The 14266-nt window shown below is 43.7% G+C and overlaps 1 protein-coding gene across 3 annotated transcripts in view; it reads right to left on the reverse strand.

The window, feature by feature from the left end:
* Positions 1–14266, reverse strand: part of dnajc3 (DnaJ heat shock protein family (Hsp40) member C3) — a 76731-nt gene that overhangs the window by 42700 nt on the left and 19765 nt on the right. For all 3 annotated transcript variants that reach the window (XM_033022223.1, XM_033022222.1, XM_033022221.1), the window contains 3 exons: positions 13019–13143; positions 12817–12891; positions 7738–7890 (listed from right to left, as the gene is read on the reverse strand). In XM_033022223.1, coding sequence (XP_032878114.1) covers positions 7738–7890; positions 12817–12891; positions 13019–13143 — 353 coding nt within the window. The remainder of the gene's footprint in view (positions 1–7737; positions 7891–12816; positions 12892–13018; positions 13144–14266) is intronic.

The raw sequence follows: 14266 nt of genomic DNA on the forward strand, positions 1-14266 counted from the left end.
GAACAAATACAATGAGAGGTGAGATACACACAAGACAAGAAATGTGGGGACTGAGTGGGGTATTAGGTAAAGGACACAAAGAGATTGCAATCAAGAGGAAAGATTTGAAAGGATTTAGCCATAAGGATGTGTTTTGGGAACTTTGGAAAAGTGGATGCAAATAAAGTAAACCGGTCAATAGATTAGGACAGAAAATGCTGTGTGTACATGGCAGAAGCAGTGGGAGGCATCTTTCTGTACTCTGTCTACACTACTCCCCGCTTGCTATTGAGCCCATAGTACAATCCCAAGAGAGTGTTTGCACCATTCTTATTATTTCTAAGCTCCACCCATTCTGCCTCAACAGATGGAGCTTCCAGTGTGCCCTCTCTGACCGTCTCCCTGATAAGTCGTACAAATCCTCCATCTCAATCACGTCTGAAACATCAAAATCCAGGAACATTAAGCTGCCCGTCATGGCACCCCCCTCAACCACATTTCCATAACTTCAGTCTCAAGCATGAATCCAGACTCTAAGTTCATCTGCTTTCTCCACTATAATCCTTTGCATTGAAGTGAACACACTTCAGCCCATCAGCATCATTATATTCCAACCTCTCCCTGCATTTCTTTTCTATGAAATGTACTGGCACCAACCTCTATCTTCCCATCACTCGTTCCAATTTCTGACCTACTATTCCGGTTTTAACCCTCCAGAGTAGCATGTGTGAACCTTCCTGCAATGATACTGGGCCACCTCCAGTTCAGATGTAACCCGGCCCTCGTGTACAGGTCACCTGTGCCCCAGAAGAGATCATAATGATCTAAACGATGAAACAAGGGACTGCAGATGTTGGTTTACACAAAAGAATACAAAGTGCTGGAGTAGCTCAGAGGGTCAAGCAGCATTTCAGGGGCACACGGGTAGGCGACGTTTCGGGTTGGGACTCCACTCAGAGTTTGAAGACAGCTCCTGACCTGAAATACCACCTATCCATAATCTCCAGCAGCTAAGTTATTCCTGCACTGTGTCCAATGGTCTAAAAATCGGAATCCCTGGCCCCTGCACTAATTCCTGGGCCACGCATTCATGAGCCTGTTTCTACCCGAACACATGGCACCAGGAGTGATCCAGAGATTACTATCCTCAGGGTTCTGCTTTTTAATCTTCTGCGTAACTCCATATGTTCACAGGACCTTTTCCCTTTTCTGACCCTGTCATTTATGTTAATGTGTACAATGACGTCCAGCAGCCTGCCCTCCCCCTAGAGAATGTGAGGCAACTGCTTGGAGATTCTGAACCCTGGCACGAGGGAGACAGCACACCATTCTTGCTGCTACAGAATCTCATGCCTGTGCACCTAACTAACGAGTCTTTTATCACTACGGCTCTGAGTGACCTCTTTCTTCCCCACGTGCCTCAGAACAGGTACCACACCGCAGACCACTGCTGCTCCTCTCCCCTGACTAGTTCTCCTTCACAACAGTATGCAAAGGAGCATTCTCGAGGGGAACGGCCCCAGGGGAGTCCTGCACTTTCTACCTGCTCCCTAACCTGGTGGTCACCCATCTACCAGAGGTGTGACCACCTCACTGCAACTCTCATCTAAGACACCCAGATCCAGCTGCAGCTCCAGTTCCTTAGCATGGTCTTTAAGAAGCTGCAGCTGAATGTACTTACTGCAGGTGGAGTCCTCAGGTGCACTGGAAATCACCCCGACTGCCAACATCCTGCAGGATCATTCCACTATCCCACCTGCCATCTCTACTGCAAGAAATATATAGGAAGAGTCACCCATAAAAACAGACTGTACCTTAATTTGCTAATACTCTTTTCTTCAGCTCTCGCCAAAGCCGCTCGAGACAAAGCCTCAGCATTGTACTTTCCCTTAACACAGCACCAAACCTCTTGAGCCAAAGCCTCAATCCTTCAACGCAGCATTTCACCTCAACACAGCCTCTGTCAACATGGCCACCTGCTAACCTTCCCTCCTTTTACATGGCTGCTGCTTCTGTTACTCAGCCAACTAAATGCCTGCTTTTCAAATGGCCCACCTTTACTTGATACAAAGCCTCTTTTTAATCAAAACAGAGCCTTCACTCCACTCTCTTGCTGGTATTTCAAAAATGCTTCTTTCCTAAACCTATGTCCTCTGGTTCATGATTTCTCAACCCTGGGTAGAATCTCACCCCATCTATTCCCCGTCATAATTTTGTACACTTCCATAAGATCACCCCTCAGCCTCCAGGTCTCCAAGGAATAAAGACTGAGCCCATCAAATCTCTACTTATAGCTCAAGTACTCTAGTATTGTCAACACCCTCATAAATCTTCTCTGCACTCTTTCCAGTTTAATGGTGTTCTTCCTACAGCAGAATGGCCAAAACGGAACAGTTGTGGTATAACTCGCTTAACGCTACACTGCATAGCACTGCTTTACTGTCACACCCTTTCATGTAGCAGCCTCGTTTTTCCAGTCCGAGCCTTGGCTTTAATGAATGCGCAGGGGTTAATAAGTAGCATGATGGTGCTTTTGAAAGTGTTCTGCAGCAGAGACACAATTTCAGGCGTGCGGAGGTGTGCAACGGGACCGCAGTGGCTGTGCCTGTGGGGTTGCGAGCTCCTTCTACCAGGTGAGTATGGGTGATTTTCCCCGGCCACCAGGAGACAGGAGGAGTGCAAGGGGTAGAATCTGCTGGCTTCTACGCGGCTAGAAGGGGCCATCTACCAGTGGAGCATGGGTGATTTTCCCAGACGAACGTGACACAGGGGAGTGCGAGGGGCAGGATTTGCCAGTTCCTACGGGTCTCCAGGAGCTTCTGCCATGTGCAAACAGTACATTTACCCACCAAGATTTAGATGGGTTCTGGTTTATGCTTCACTGCGTTAGCGATTTACCGTCCCCCGAGTTAGGTTTATGGCTGCATGCAGAGTGGTTATGATCCAGCACAACTCTGGGCTGTGGTCCTGCATTCCCCAAACACAAGGAACTGCAGATGCTGGAATCCGGCATAGAATAGAAAGTACTGGAGTAACAGTAGATCAGGCAGCCTCTCTGGAGGGGCTTTTTGAAATTAAAGCTGCAGTCAGGGAATCCAGTTGTTGCACGCTTCTTTTTATAGTGGAGCCATGAATGGAATTGGCGAGTTAAAAATAATTTCAGGATCGCATCTCCATTTATGCTATGTTATAATGACCCTGCATTGCAATGTTCAGTTTAACAGTTCATTTTCTAGTAACATACCTAGAGCGCTAATTGAGGTATTACTGTACTTTAAATACGGCCTAACCAATGTCTTGTACAACTCTAACATAACGATCCAACTCTAGAGTTTTATTGTCAGAAACTGAAACGGAACAATGAATTTCTTCCTTGCAGTAGTACAACAGGTTTGCAACCACAGTATTCAATAGTTAATATAAATAAACAAATGAAATAAATACAAACATTATCGTGTAAAGCAAAACAAAGCCCAAAGTCCCTAGTGTAACCAAATTGTAGTTTATTTGGTGTGTGTAGTGATCAATAGTCTGTTGTTCCTGAACCTGGACATTAGTGTTTTCGGACTGCATTACCTTCTTCCCGATGGCAGGAGTAAAATGAGAGCGTAACCTGGTAGTATGGGTCCTTATTAATGATGCTGGTTTTTGAGGTGTTACTTCCTATAGATCCCTTCAATGGAGGTCAGTACCCATGATGGACCCGACAACATTCACCACGTTTTGCAATCTCCTTCATTACCGGGCGTTCCATTTGCCGAACTAGGCCGTGATGCAACCAGCCAATATGATCTCTACCATTCACCTATAGCATGTTCAAGAGTGGAGTTACCAACATACTGAATCTTCTTAATCTTATAAGTAGAGACATTGATGGGCTTTCTTAATGATTGCATCAATCAGTTGTGCCCTGGAAAGATCTTTAGAGATGTGCACGCCCAGGAATTTGAAGTTATTGATTCTCTCCACTACCAATCCGTGGATCATTAGCCTTCCTCTTCTAAAGTCAACAATCAGCTTCTTGGTTTTACTGATGTTGAGAGCAAGGATTATTGTGGGACACCATTAAATCAGACCATTCCCCTATATTCCTCCACCTCCTCGCAACCTACCAGCTGGATTGGCGCGGCCTTTCCTGCCAGGGACCGGACCAGAGCATCAGCAGCCACAACGCAGTGTGGATACATCGCGGAGCGGGCGATGCCTCACCTGGAATCGCCGTTTGGAGCTCCGGAGAGTTGGGCCTGCTGCATCGACCTCGTGGAGCTGTGGTTCACGGAGCTCCCAACGCGGGCAGCGCTGACTTTAACATCACGGAGTCCTGGGACTCTTTACCGAGGGCCGCCAGGGTTGAATCTCCGCCCAGCGCGGCCTGTGGACATTGGGAGACGCGGACTCTGGTGGAAGGTGGCCGATTCAGAGGTCCAGGCAGCCGAGGATGTTCTCCCTTTTGACGTCGGGGTTCCATCGTTCCCGGCGAGAGGGCCTGAACATCGGGCCGCCCGTGGTAGCGACTACGGGGTGCTCGGGAGCCCCCGACCAATGGTGAACATAGGGGAACATCAGCGAGGAGGTTGACTGGACTTTGGTTCCTTCCCTCACAGTGGGGAACTTTGGTGCCGCTGTGGGGATGTTGTGTTGTGGACTACTGTGTTCTGTGTTTTTGTGGGGTTTTTTGTATAAGGAAAATAGCATTTCGTCGTCTCTTAATTGAAGAGAATGACAATAAATTGAATCCAATCCAATTAATTAAATATTCAGACTCATTACCCGTAATTCATGCGATGATGGTGTCGTCAGCAAATTTAAAGATGGGGTTGAAACAGTGTCAACTATAGTCAAGGGTAATAGAACGAGTAGAGTAGGGGGCTGAGCACACAACCTTGTGGTGCCCCTGTGCCTGATTGTTATCGAGAAGGAAGTGTTGTTGCCAATTTGTACCAATCGTGTATTGTTGACGAGGAAGTCAAGGATCTAGTTGCAAAGGGATACACTGAGATCCAATTTCCCGAGTTTGGTAACAAGTTTGGAGGAGATGACAGCGTTGAAAGCAGTGCTGTACTCTATGAACAACAGATGTGTTTTGTTGGTCCAAGTGGTCCAGTGGAGAGTCAGCGAGGTTGCATCCCCTGTTGACCTATTGTGGCGGTAGGAAAATTGTAGTGGGTCCAGGGTCTTGCTGACGTAGGAATTGATATAAATCAGAACCAATCTCTCAAGGCACTTCACCACCCCAGATGTTCGTGCCACTGGTCAGTCGCCATTGAGGCATGTCAAGTTACTCTTCTTGGCCACCAGTATTAATGATGGCCTTTCAAGGCAGGTGGGAACTTCAGACCTCAGTAATGAGAGGTTGAAGATGTTCATAAAAACTTCAGCCAGTTGGTCCGCGCATGTTTTGAGAACATAACCAGGTACATCATCAGGTTCAGGTCCGAGGGTTCACCCTCCTGAAGGATCTTCTGATATCAATGACTGAGATTGCAATAAGGGGGCCCGAGAAGGTACAGTGTTCGATGCGTGCATATAATGCATTAAGCTCGTCCCGGAGTAAGGCCTTGCTGTCTTGTGATTTGGCCTTGCCCACAATCACAACTTGAAGTTGTGGGCTCGCCCTGTCCTTATCCATACCCATTTTAAAGCGAGTAAAGGGCAGCTGGTCCCCAAAGATTCTGGCCAACGACAATTCAGTCATTTGCCCTTCACAATTTCCAAAGTCAAGCTTTGCCGTCTCCTTTGCGGGGCCCTGCAAAATATGCAAGGTAGGTTTCCTGAACATATTTGACAAATTCCAGCCCAAACTAAGCCTTTGGTTCCACAGGAGTCTCAGTCTATAGAGGGAAAGTTGAAATCCTGTACTATGACAGCCCTATTAGTCTTGCAGCTGCCAAAACCTTCCCTGCAAATTTGTTCTTCTAATACCCATTGATCATTTACGGGCCCCTCCATATTTCGGAGCTCCACCCGCAGAGCCTCACTGGACGAACCAGTAGTAATGTCATCTGGACGACTGCTGCGACGTTCTCCTCGTCAATAAAACGACTCCCCTCCTCTTTTACCCCACCTCCATCTCCCCCCCCCCCCCCCCCCCCCCCCCAAGCTGTATCCATCTGTCACTTGGAGAAGAGGACACAAAGTGCTGGAGTAACTTAGCGGGTCAGGCAGCATCTCTGAAGAACATGATAGATGACATTTCTGGTCGGGACCCTTCTTCAGACTGTTCACCTGCCCATGTTCTCCAGAGATGCTGCACGACCCGCTGAGTGACTCCAGCACTTCGTGCCTTGTTTTGTAAACAGTTCCTTGTTTCTCCAACTATCACTTGCCAGGCTTTGCCTCGCCCCTCCACCTCTTTTCCAGCTTTCTCCCCCTACAATTAGTCTGAAGGGTCTTGACCAAAAAAAAACCTGTCCATTCCCTCCGCTGATGCTGCCTGACCCATTGAATTGTCCAGCACCTTGTTTTAGTTTATGCATATTGCTTCATTTGAAGAGCGTTCTCAAAACATTCTTCATTAGTACAGCCACGGCTTCCCTGATCAACATTGCAAAAGGCCCTCTGTATTTACATCCCCATGCTGTCCAATCACACCCTTCTCTTCTTCTTGCGTTTGAGGCAGCAGAAGTCTACAGCAGGGTGATGCCTTCCGGTTCGACATCCGTAGGTGCCAGTCCTAAAAAGGGCGCATGCTCTGGGTTGGCGCCAAGCTGCGGCGCTGCTGCGGTCTCCGTTTGTTGTCGTTCACGTGGCTGAGGTCAGTTGACAGGACTCACCACACCTGAAACCGCTACACATTGGAATATCGAGTTGCCAATCTTTCATTTAACCATGTCTTTGGTTGCTTTTAGGCAAGGTTACATATTACCACCCTGAACATGATCTCTTTGCCAATTTCACGGTTCATTTATTAGATCTAGTCGGTGTCAAATTATATTTAATTATGTAAATGTGAAGCAATTTGGGGCATGTTCATGTTTTAAATGAAAATATTAGTTCATTTGAGTATCAGCATTGGATACTGACTATTAAGAACATATCTTGCTGCAGTTCTGAGATTCAGTAAGGAAGTGAGAAAGCAAAACAGTTCAATGCACAGTTTAACCAAAGATCCTATAGCAAGCAAGATAGTCCACTCGACGAAAAAGACGTAGTGCGGTCATGGGCAGATTCATGAGTAATTTTCGGCCCCATTTCCGTAACCGGCTTCCGTCACCGCACCAACGATCCCATAGGGAGCAAACATAACTAGTGCGGAGACAGAAGCCAGTTACCGAAACATCCTCGTAAAAATAAAAGTTATTTGGTAAAAATCTTCTCCTCATTTTCAGAATTATAATTTATTAACACAAACTGTTCCCCCGCAACATTGATTACACTGCGAGTCGGGTCGGGTTACTGAAATGGATGGAAAAAAAGACCCACGTTCCGCTCTGTTGCGTACTACACGTCAGCCCATTGCATTTAGAAGAAGTGGTCTATCTTGCTCCGCTATAGGATCTTTGGTTTAACTGCACTGCTGCCAGCAGCAAGCAGCAGCAGTAGATGACAGCAATCAAATCAGAAAACAGCTTTCCTCTTCAATTTCAAACTGAGAAGCAAATGGCTTTTCCACGTTAGCAGTAACCAGTCAATTATATTAAGGAAATGAACACATCTGTACTTGTAGTTTTCTACAGTAGGACTGTTTAAAAGAGGGAGAGAGATTTTTCACTTTAGCATTGCCACTGTGCCTTGTGAAAAATTACATCCAAGACTTGCCTCAATAAGAATGTCTAGTAATTCACTCGCAGCGGTGTACTCCTGCTGCTCAAAGGCAGCCCGTGCCTGTGTAATTATCCTTTGCAATTCATCGGCTTTCGTTAATTGGGACCTGGCTTCATTTGCCTCTTTCTCACTGGGGTTAGATAGTATCTGAAAAATAAACAATCTGTTATGACTAGTATCACAGAAAAGCAACAGGTAAAAATATATTTACTAAATCAATTCAAAACAGGTTACAAAATATTGACACAAATAATTGCACATGCTAAAAATCTGAAAACAGACCCGAAATGTTTACAGCTCCTCACACCATGGTTGGTGGCTGAACTTCTGAATATTTCCAGCATTTTGTGGATTTATTTGGGAAATAATGAACACAGCAAAATTGATTCGTCTTCGCAAATGATTTTCATGATAGACAATAGACAATAGGTGCAGGAGTAGGCCATTCGGCCCTTCGAGCCAGCACCACCATTCAATATGATCATGGCTGATCATCCCCAATCAGTACCCCGTTCCTGCCTTCTCCCCATATCCCCCAACTCCGCTATTTTTAAGAGCCCTACCTGGCTCTCTTGAAAGCATCCAGAGAACCTGCCTCCACCGCCCTCTGAGGCAGATAACTTAATGATGTTTAAATCAAGTAAACACTGTTGCTGAAGATCATTGTACATGGTTCATGAATGAATGGCAATTGGAAATAGTTCACTGCAAAGTTTTCAGATTGTGAGTAACATCTCTACATGGACAAAAAGAAAGGACGCTAATGCTGCGGTTAATAAATGCCGGTCCATCAATGACGGCCACTTTCAAGCTGGCATAATTTGAACCTTTTGAATAGAGAATATCAACAAATGCAATCAGAATGTTCAAGAAGGAACTGCAGATGCGGGAATATCGAAGGTAGACAAAAATGCTGGAGAAAATGCAATCAGAAAGCAGGTGCTGAGGAATCCCCAGAAGCAGCCCATTAACACTTGGATACAGGTGCAAGGTTGTGATGACAAAATAAGTAAAATAATCTGAACTCAACAGGAATTGAGTGTCCCTGAAGAAATATGACGTTACACGCAGCATTTGTCTTAAAAAACAAAATTAAAAGCAGGTGATGAGAACACATTTGGTGAAAATATTGGCTCAACAAATATTTGCTTCAATGATCAACCATATCAGTTGTGCCTTCGTTAACTATAGATGTGTGCCTTCTTCAAATGGGTTAGAACAGGGGACTCAATAACTGCAAAAGTTTCAAATAATTACTCAGCACATGTATCCAATTACTTCCTCAATATGTTGCAACATCACATTTAAGTTAATGCTTTCAACAGATTTATTGTCCCATATCAGCACAGATCAGGGGCATGTCCTATTTTAATAGGGCTATGGATTAAAATGCTCTTGTGAGTGGTCTAGTCAAAAATATAAAAATGATGGGAATACTCAGGCAGGCAGCATCTATTGAGAGCAAAACAAAGTCATCAGATGAACAATTTATGGCCAGAGAAATGTTCTCATAGCATCTAGCCCTTCATACACATATAGAATGTTGTACAATTCGATCACCTCTTGCTTTTTCAGAAGGTTTAGGTTCATTCTGATCAATTTTCCTCATATCATTTAGAATAAGGGAGCTGTATTCATAAAATGTATCAAACAGTGGTTACTTGCGAACAAATGAAGAGAGAACATAGCTCAGGAACAAGCTGTATGGCCCACAATGTCAGTGCCGAACACGATGTCAAGTCAAGCTTATCGCCTCATGTCCCTAATTCCCTGCATATTCAAGTGCTTAATTAAAAGCCTCCCAAAATTTTAATCTGCCTCCACCACCACTACTGGCAGTGTGTTACAAGCACCCACCGCTCGGTGTAAAATAAATTACCCCATACATCTCCTTTAAACTTTGCCCCTCCCACCTTATACCTTTGATAATATAGTCTTTGATATTTCCACCCTGGGAAAAATGCACGACTGTCTATCCTATCTATGGCGCTCATAATCTTATATAGTTTTATCATGCTCCCCTCTAGCTCCAGCACTCGAGAAAACAATTCGCGTTTGTCCAAGCTTTCCTCATAACTAATATTTCCTAATAATTAATACACTTTAATGCAGGCAGCATTCTGGTAAACCTTCTATGTACCTTTTACAAAGCCACCACATCCTTCCTTTGATGGGTCAAACGGATCTGCACACATTGCCACCCATGCAAGCTTGCAGGCCAAAGAGCATGGAAATTGGCCCTTCAGCCCAACATGCCCCATCTGCACTAGACCCACCTGCTTGTGCTTGGCCCATATCCCTCTTTACCCATCTTATCCATATCCTATCCGTATACCAGAAAGAAAAAGGAAACTTTTGCAAAATTTAAAAAGTTGGAATCAGAGAGAGCATTTGAAGAATATAAAGGAGGCGATTAGATGGGCCAAAATGGGTTACAAGCTGGCTTTGGTGTGTCAGGTTAAAGAAAATCCCAAAGTTTACTACACCTATATTAAAAACAAGAGAATAACCAAGGACTGTTCAAGATCAAGTAATTTGTCATTGGAGTCTGGGGATGTAGGCAAAATACTTAACAAGGCCATAGCATCAGTTTTCACCATGAAAAAGGACATGGAGGACAGCAAGATTACTGTGGGGAATATTAACACATGCAAGGGCAGATTGACATTAAGAAGGTGATGGTGTTGGGGGCTCTTGAAGAGCATTAAGGAGAATAAATCCCCAAAACCTGGTCAGTTTATATCAAAGGTTATTGAGAGAGGCAAGAGAGGAGATTGCTGGGGCCTTCACAAAGCTCTTTGCTTCTTCGCGAGCCGCAGGCGAGGTTCCTGAGCACCGGAGAGTAGCTAATATTATTAATGAAGATATAAGGGAAGTAAAGCGTATCCAGTTGTGAAGAGGGGGAGGAGTTTATTTAGTTATCCAAAATTGGAGACTTCAATGTGTTCTGGAATGGAAAGCTTCATCTTGGGAGCAGATGCAGCAGAGACTGAGAAATTAAGAGATATATCTTTGCATGAGAAGGTGTAGTTTGCAGGAAACATTAGTTGATAGTCTGTCCCTTGTTATAGAGACTGTGAAGATCCTGCCTGGTTTTGACTTTCCAAACAGCAACACCTCGTACTAATTTGCATTAAAGTCCAGTAATGGAGATAAGTGCGGTGTGTTGCTTTTTGGGAAGTCAAACCTGGGCAGGACCTCGACACCGATTGTTAGCAATTTTGCAGAGACAATGTTAACTTAACTAACAACCAAATCATTAATGCATATAATAGGCAGCAGGGAACCCAGCACTCACCCCTGTGGCACACAACTGTTCACAGGCCTCCGATCAGTAAAACAGCACCCCCTCCCCCCAACTTCCCTTTGACTTCTTCCTCCAAGTCAATTTTGAATCTCACCAGGTGAGGCAGCATCTCTGGAGAGAAGGAACGGGCGACGTTTTGGGTCGAGACCCTTCTTCAGACTGAACAAGGGTCTCGACCCGCAACGTCGCCAATTCCTTCTCTCCAGAGATGAGGAAATATTATACAAATAGAACTGCTTGGATAGTGACTTTTATATAAGCTAGGTAAATTGCAAAAGAAAAGTTTAAAGTTTTCCTGAACCGAAATAAAGTGCAAACAGACACATACACACAGGCAAAGATGAATCAAAACATGGAGGCCTGAACCGGAACCTGCTTAGCTTAGGTTATTGTTTGGGGCAATTATAGCACTGGAGGAAATTGTATTTGTTATGGCTTTGTGTTGAAGAATGGGAAGCTGAATAAGGGACCTCTTCTTAGGCCATCTGCTCTGTCTCTATGGCACATTTTTGAGCTCTGAATGTGACATAAAGGTGAAGAGTTATGGCTTGTTATGCTAGGTTTGAGACAGAATTCAAGGCTGAGAGATGATAGACTGCACTTAGCTTCGGCTGTGTAAAATAATAATGAGTGTGATATGGAATAAGATGTAAGTGAAGGAATAGTTGCTTTGAGAAATAATTAGATTGAGGGAGTAGTTTATAGTAGGTTGAAGCAGATGGAATTCTGACGTAATGGTCTGTGATGTAGTCTCTTGTGTTCTGCCTGGTACATGAAATTGGAAATCCTACTTCCCGATAACAGGAAAGGCACCAAACTTATATTAACTAAATTGACAGATTTACGACCCATGTATCTTTGGATGGGAGATGGAAATGTGCGTTTTGAACTTAGAAACTGTAATTCAGCAAACTAATATAATTAATGTTTTAAAGACATAGGTAATGGTATTTCAAAATGTGTAAAATTATAGTAACACCAATTATGAAATGTATTGTCTTAGTAGAAAGGTACACTTTAGACTTATAGAAATTGTTTAGATTTATAGAAATATATTTTCTCTTGGTATAGAAAGTGTGTATGACTTGTGTGATCATTGTGTTATATACACGCATCTTGTATTTTGAGGAGTGGTCTTTCATAAGAGCCTACTGGGGTTTTGCTGTGTTGAAATAAAATAATTCTAAAACAGTTATAAAGCACAGGCAAACGAAGGCTGTAATGAGGCCAGGGAAGGGGGATCATGTGACTGATGTTGTAAATCACCAGAAGGACTCAGATGATTGGTTACTAGCTTGTCATACCCTCTGTATCTGAAATGTCCAATACCTATATAAATGCCATGAGTTTGTATCAGTTACTCCTCTCTGGACCCGCCCCAGAGCATCAGCTCTGTGTTGGAAGATTCAAGAGACTAGTCTCAGCTGAATAAAGAATTGATTTTAACAGCAACAAGTGTTTGAGTCAAGTTGACTTTAGATTGAAAGAACTTAGTTTAACAGAGATGCTGCTTCACCTGCTGAGTAACTCCAGCATTGTGTCTACCTTTGATTTAAACCAGCATCTGCAGCTTTTTCTTACTCAAATTTGAATCTAACAAGCTAGCTTGCCTCGGATTCCATGTGTCTTTATCTACAGATAAAAATTCTTCATTGAAAAATTATTTCAAACTGAAACAAAAGCAGTGAATATATAGATTCAATAAATTATCAACGACAATATTGGTGACCCAAAAGACAGCCAAAATGTACCAAACTCCCACTTACCACTTTCTTAAAGTCTTCTGCAGCTTCATTTAACTTCCCTTGTTTTAGTAGCAGATTTCCTCTCTGTAACCTTGCCTGAAAAAATTCAGATACCAATAAGTGAAACATGTTCCAATTAACAAAATACTATGCAAGCACTCTTTGGTACTCAACTCCAAAAAGAACAAATCTATACAAGCATCATGAAGACAATGTTACTTACAGATGTGAAGTCTGGTTTCAGCTCAATGACCTTACTTAGGTCTGGAAGAGCAGACTTTGATTTGCCCATAGCTAGATAGACTGTGGCACGTCTGTAATAGGCAACATAGTTATCAGGATCTCCATCTGTAAATACAGAATATTACAGTATTATTCATTATATTAAGAATAGTAAGGAACACTATTATGGACATTGAGCAGAACAAAACAGACTTCAATATTGTAACACGTGCAAAATGTTATATTATTTGAAAATTACTGTGAATTTTGTCAGTACCAACAACACTAAAAGTGGCTACAAAATCACAAGCCTAATTCACGACCAGGGAACAAGAACTTAAAAATGGTAAATAATGAGGAAACCCCAGGGCAATCTGATAAATTGGGCAATTAAATTTAATGTTGACAAATGGAGACACAAGAAACTGCAAACACCGGAATCTTGAGCAAAATACTAAGCACAGGAGGAACTCAGCAGGTCAGGCAACATCTGGGGAGGGAAGGGACAGGCCACAATTTAGGTTGGGACCCTCCTTCAGACATCTGTCGTTGAAATACACCGTGCCAAAATATTGCCTGTCTATTCCCTCACCAGATGCTGCCTGACCTGCTGAGTTCCTCCAGCACAGGTGTTGTCTGTGTCGAGTTTGCACGTTAAATCTGTGAATGCATAGGTTTCCTCTGGGTGCTCTAGTTTTCACCCACAACCCAAAAATGGGTGGGTCTGTAGATTAATCAGCCTCTGTAAATTGCCATTCGTGTGGAGAAAGTAGACGCAAAAGTAGGATAACATAAAACTAGTATGAAAGGGTGATTGATGATGGATGTTGAAGGTGGAAGAAAGTCCTACTATTCCCCCCCACCCCCCCCCCAAGAATGCATTTGGATTAAATTTGTGTGGATTAAATTCCAACTCCAAATTGCTCCACCCAATTTTCCAGCTGATATCCCACTACATCCTTGGACAACCTTCTTTGGCTTCTTGGACAATCATTTTCACATCACCTGCATGCTTGCTAATGACCCTTTTTCTCATCAGCCATTTATGACATGATTGGTCCTGGGATTTTATATATTAACTTAAGGAGGGGGAGACGAAGGGGGGGGGGGGGGGAGAAAGATGAGGGATGATCTTCCAGAGGTGCACAAAATCTGGAGGAGAACAGATTGGGTAAACAAAAGTTCTTGCCCAGAGTAGGGGAAATCGGGAACGAGGACATACAGTGGCTAGCAAAAGTTATCATACCCC

The sequence above is a fragment of the Amblyraja radiata genome, chromosome 6 (assembly GCF_010909765.2).
Source record: "Amblyraja radiata isolate CabotCenter1 chromosome 6, sAmbRad1.1.pri, whole genome shotgun sequence".
Taxonomy (NCBI): Eukaryota; Metazoa; Chordata; class Chondrichthyes; order Rajiformes; family Rajidae; genus Amblyraja; species Amblyraja radiata.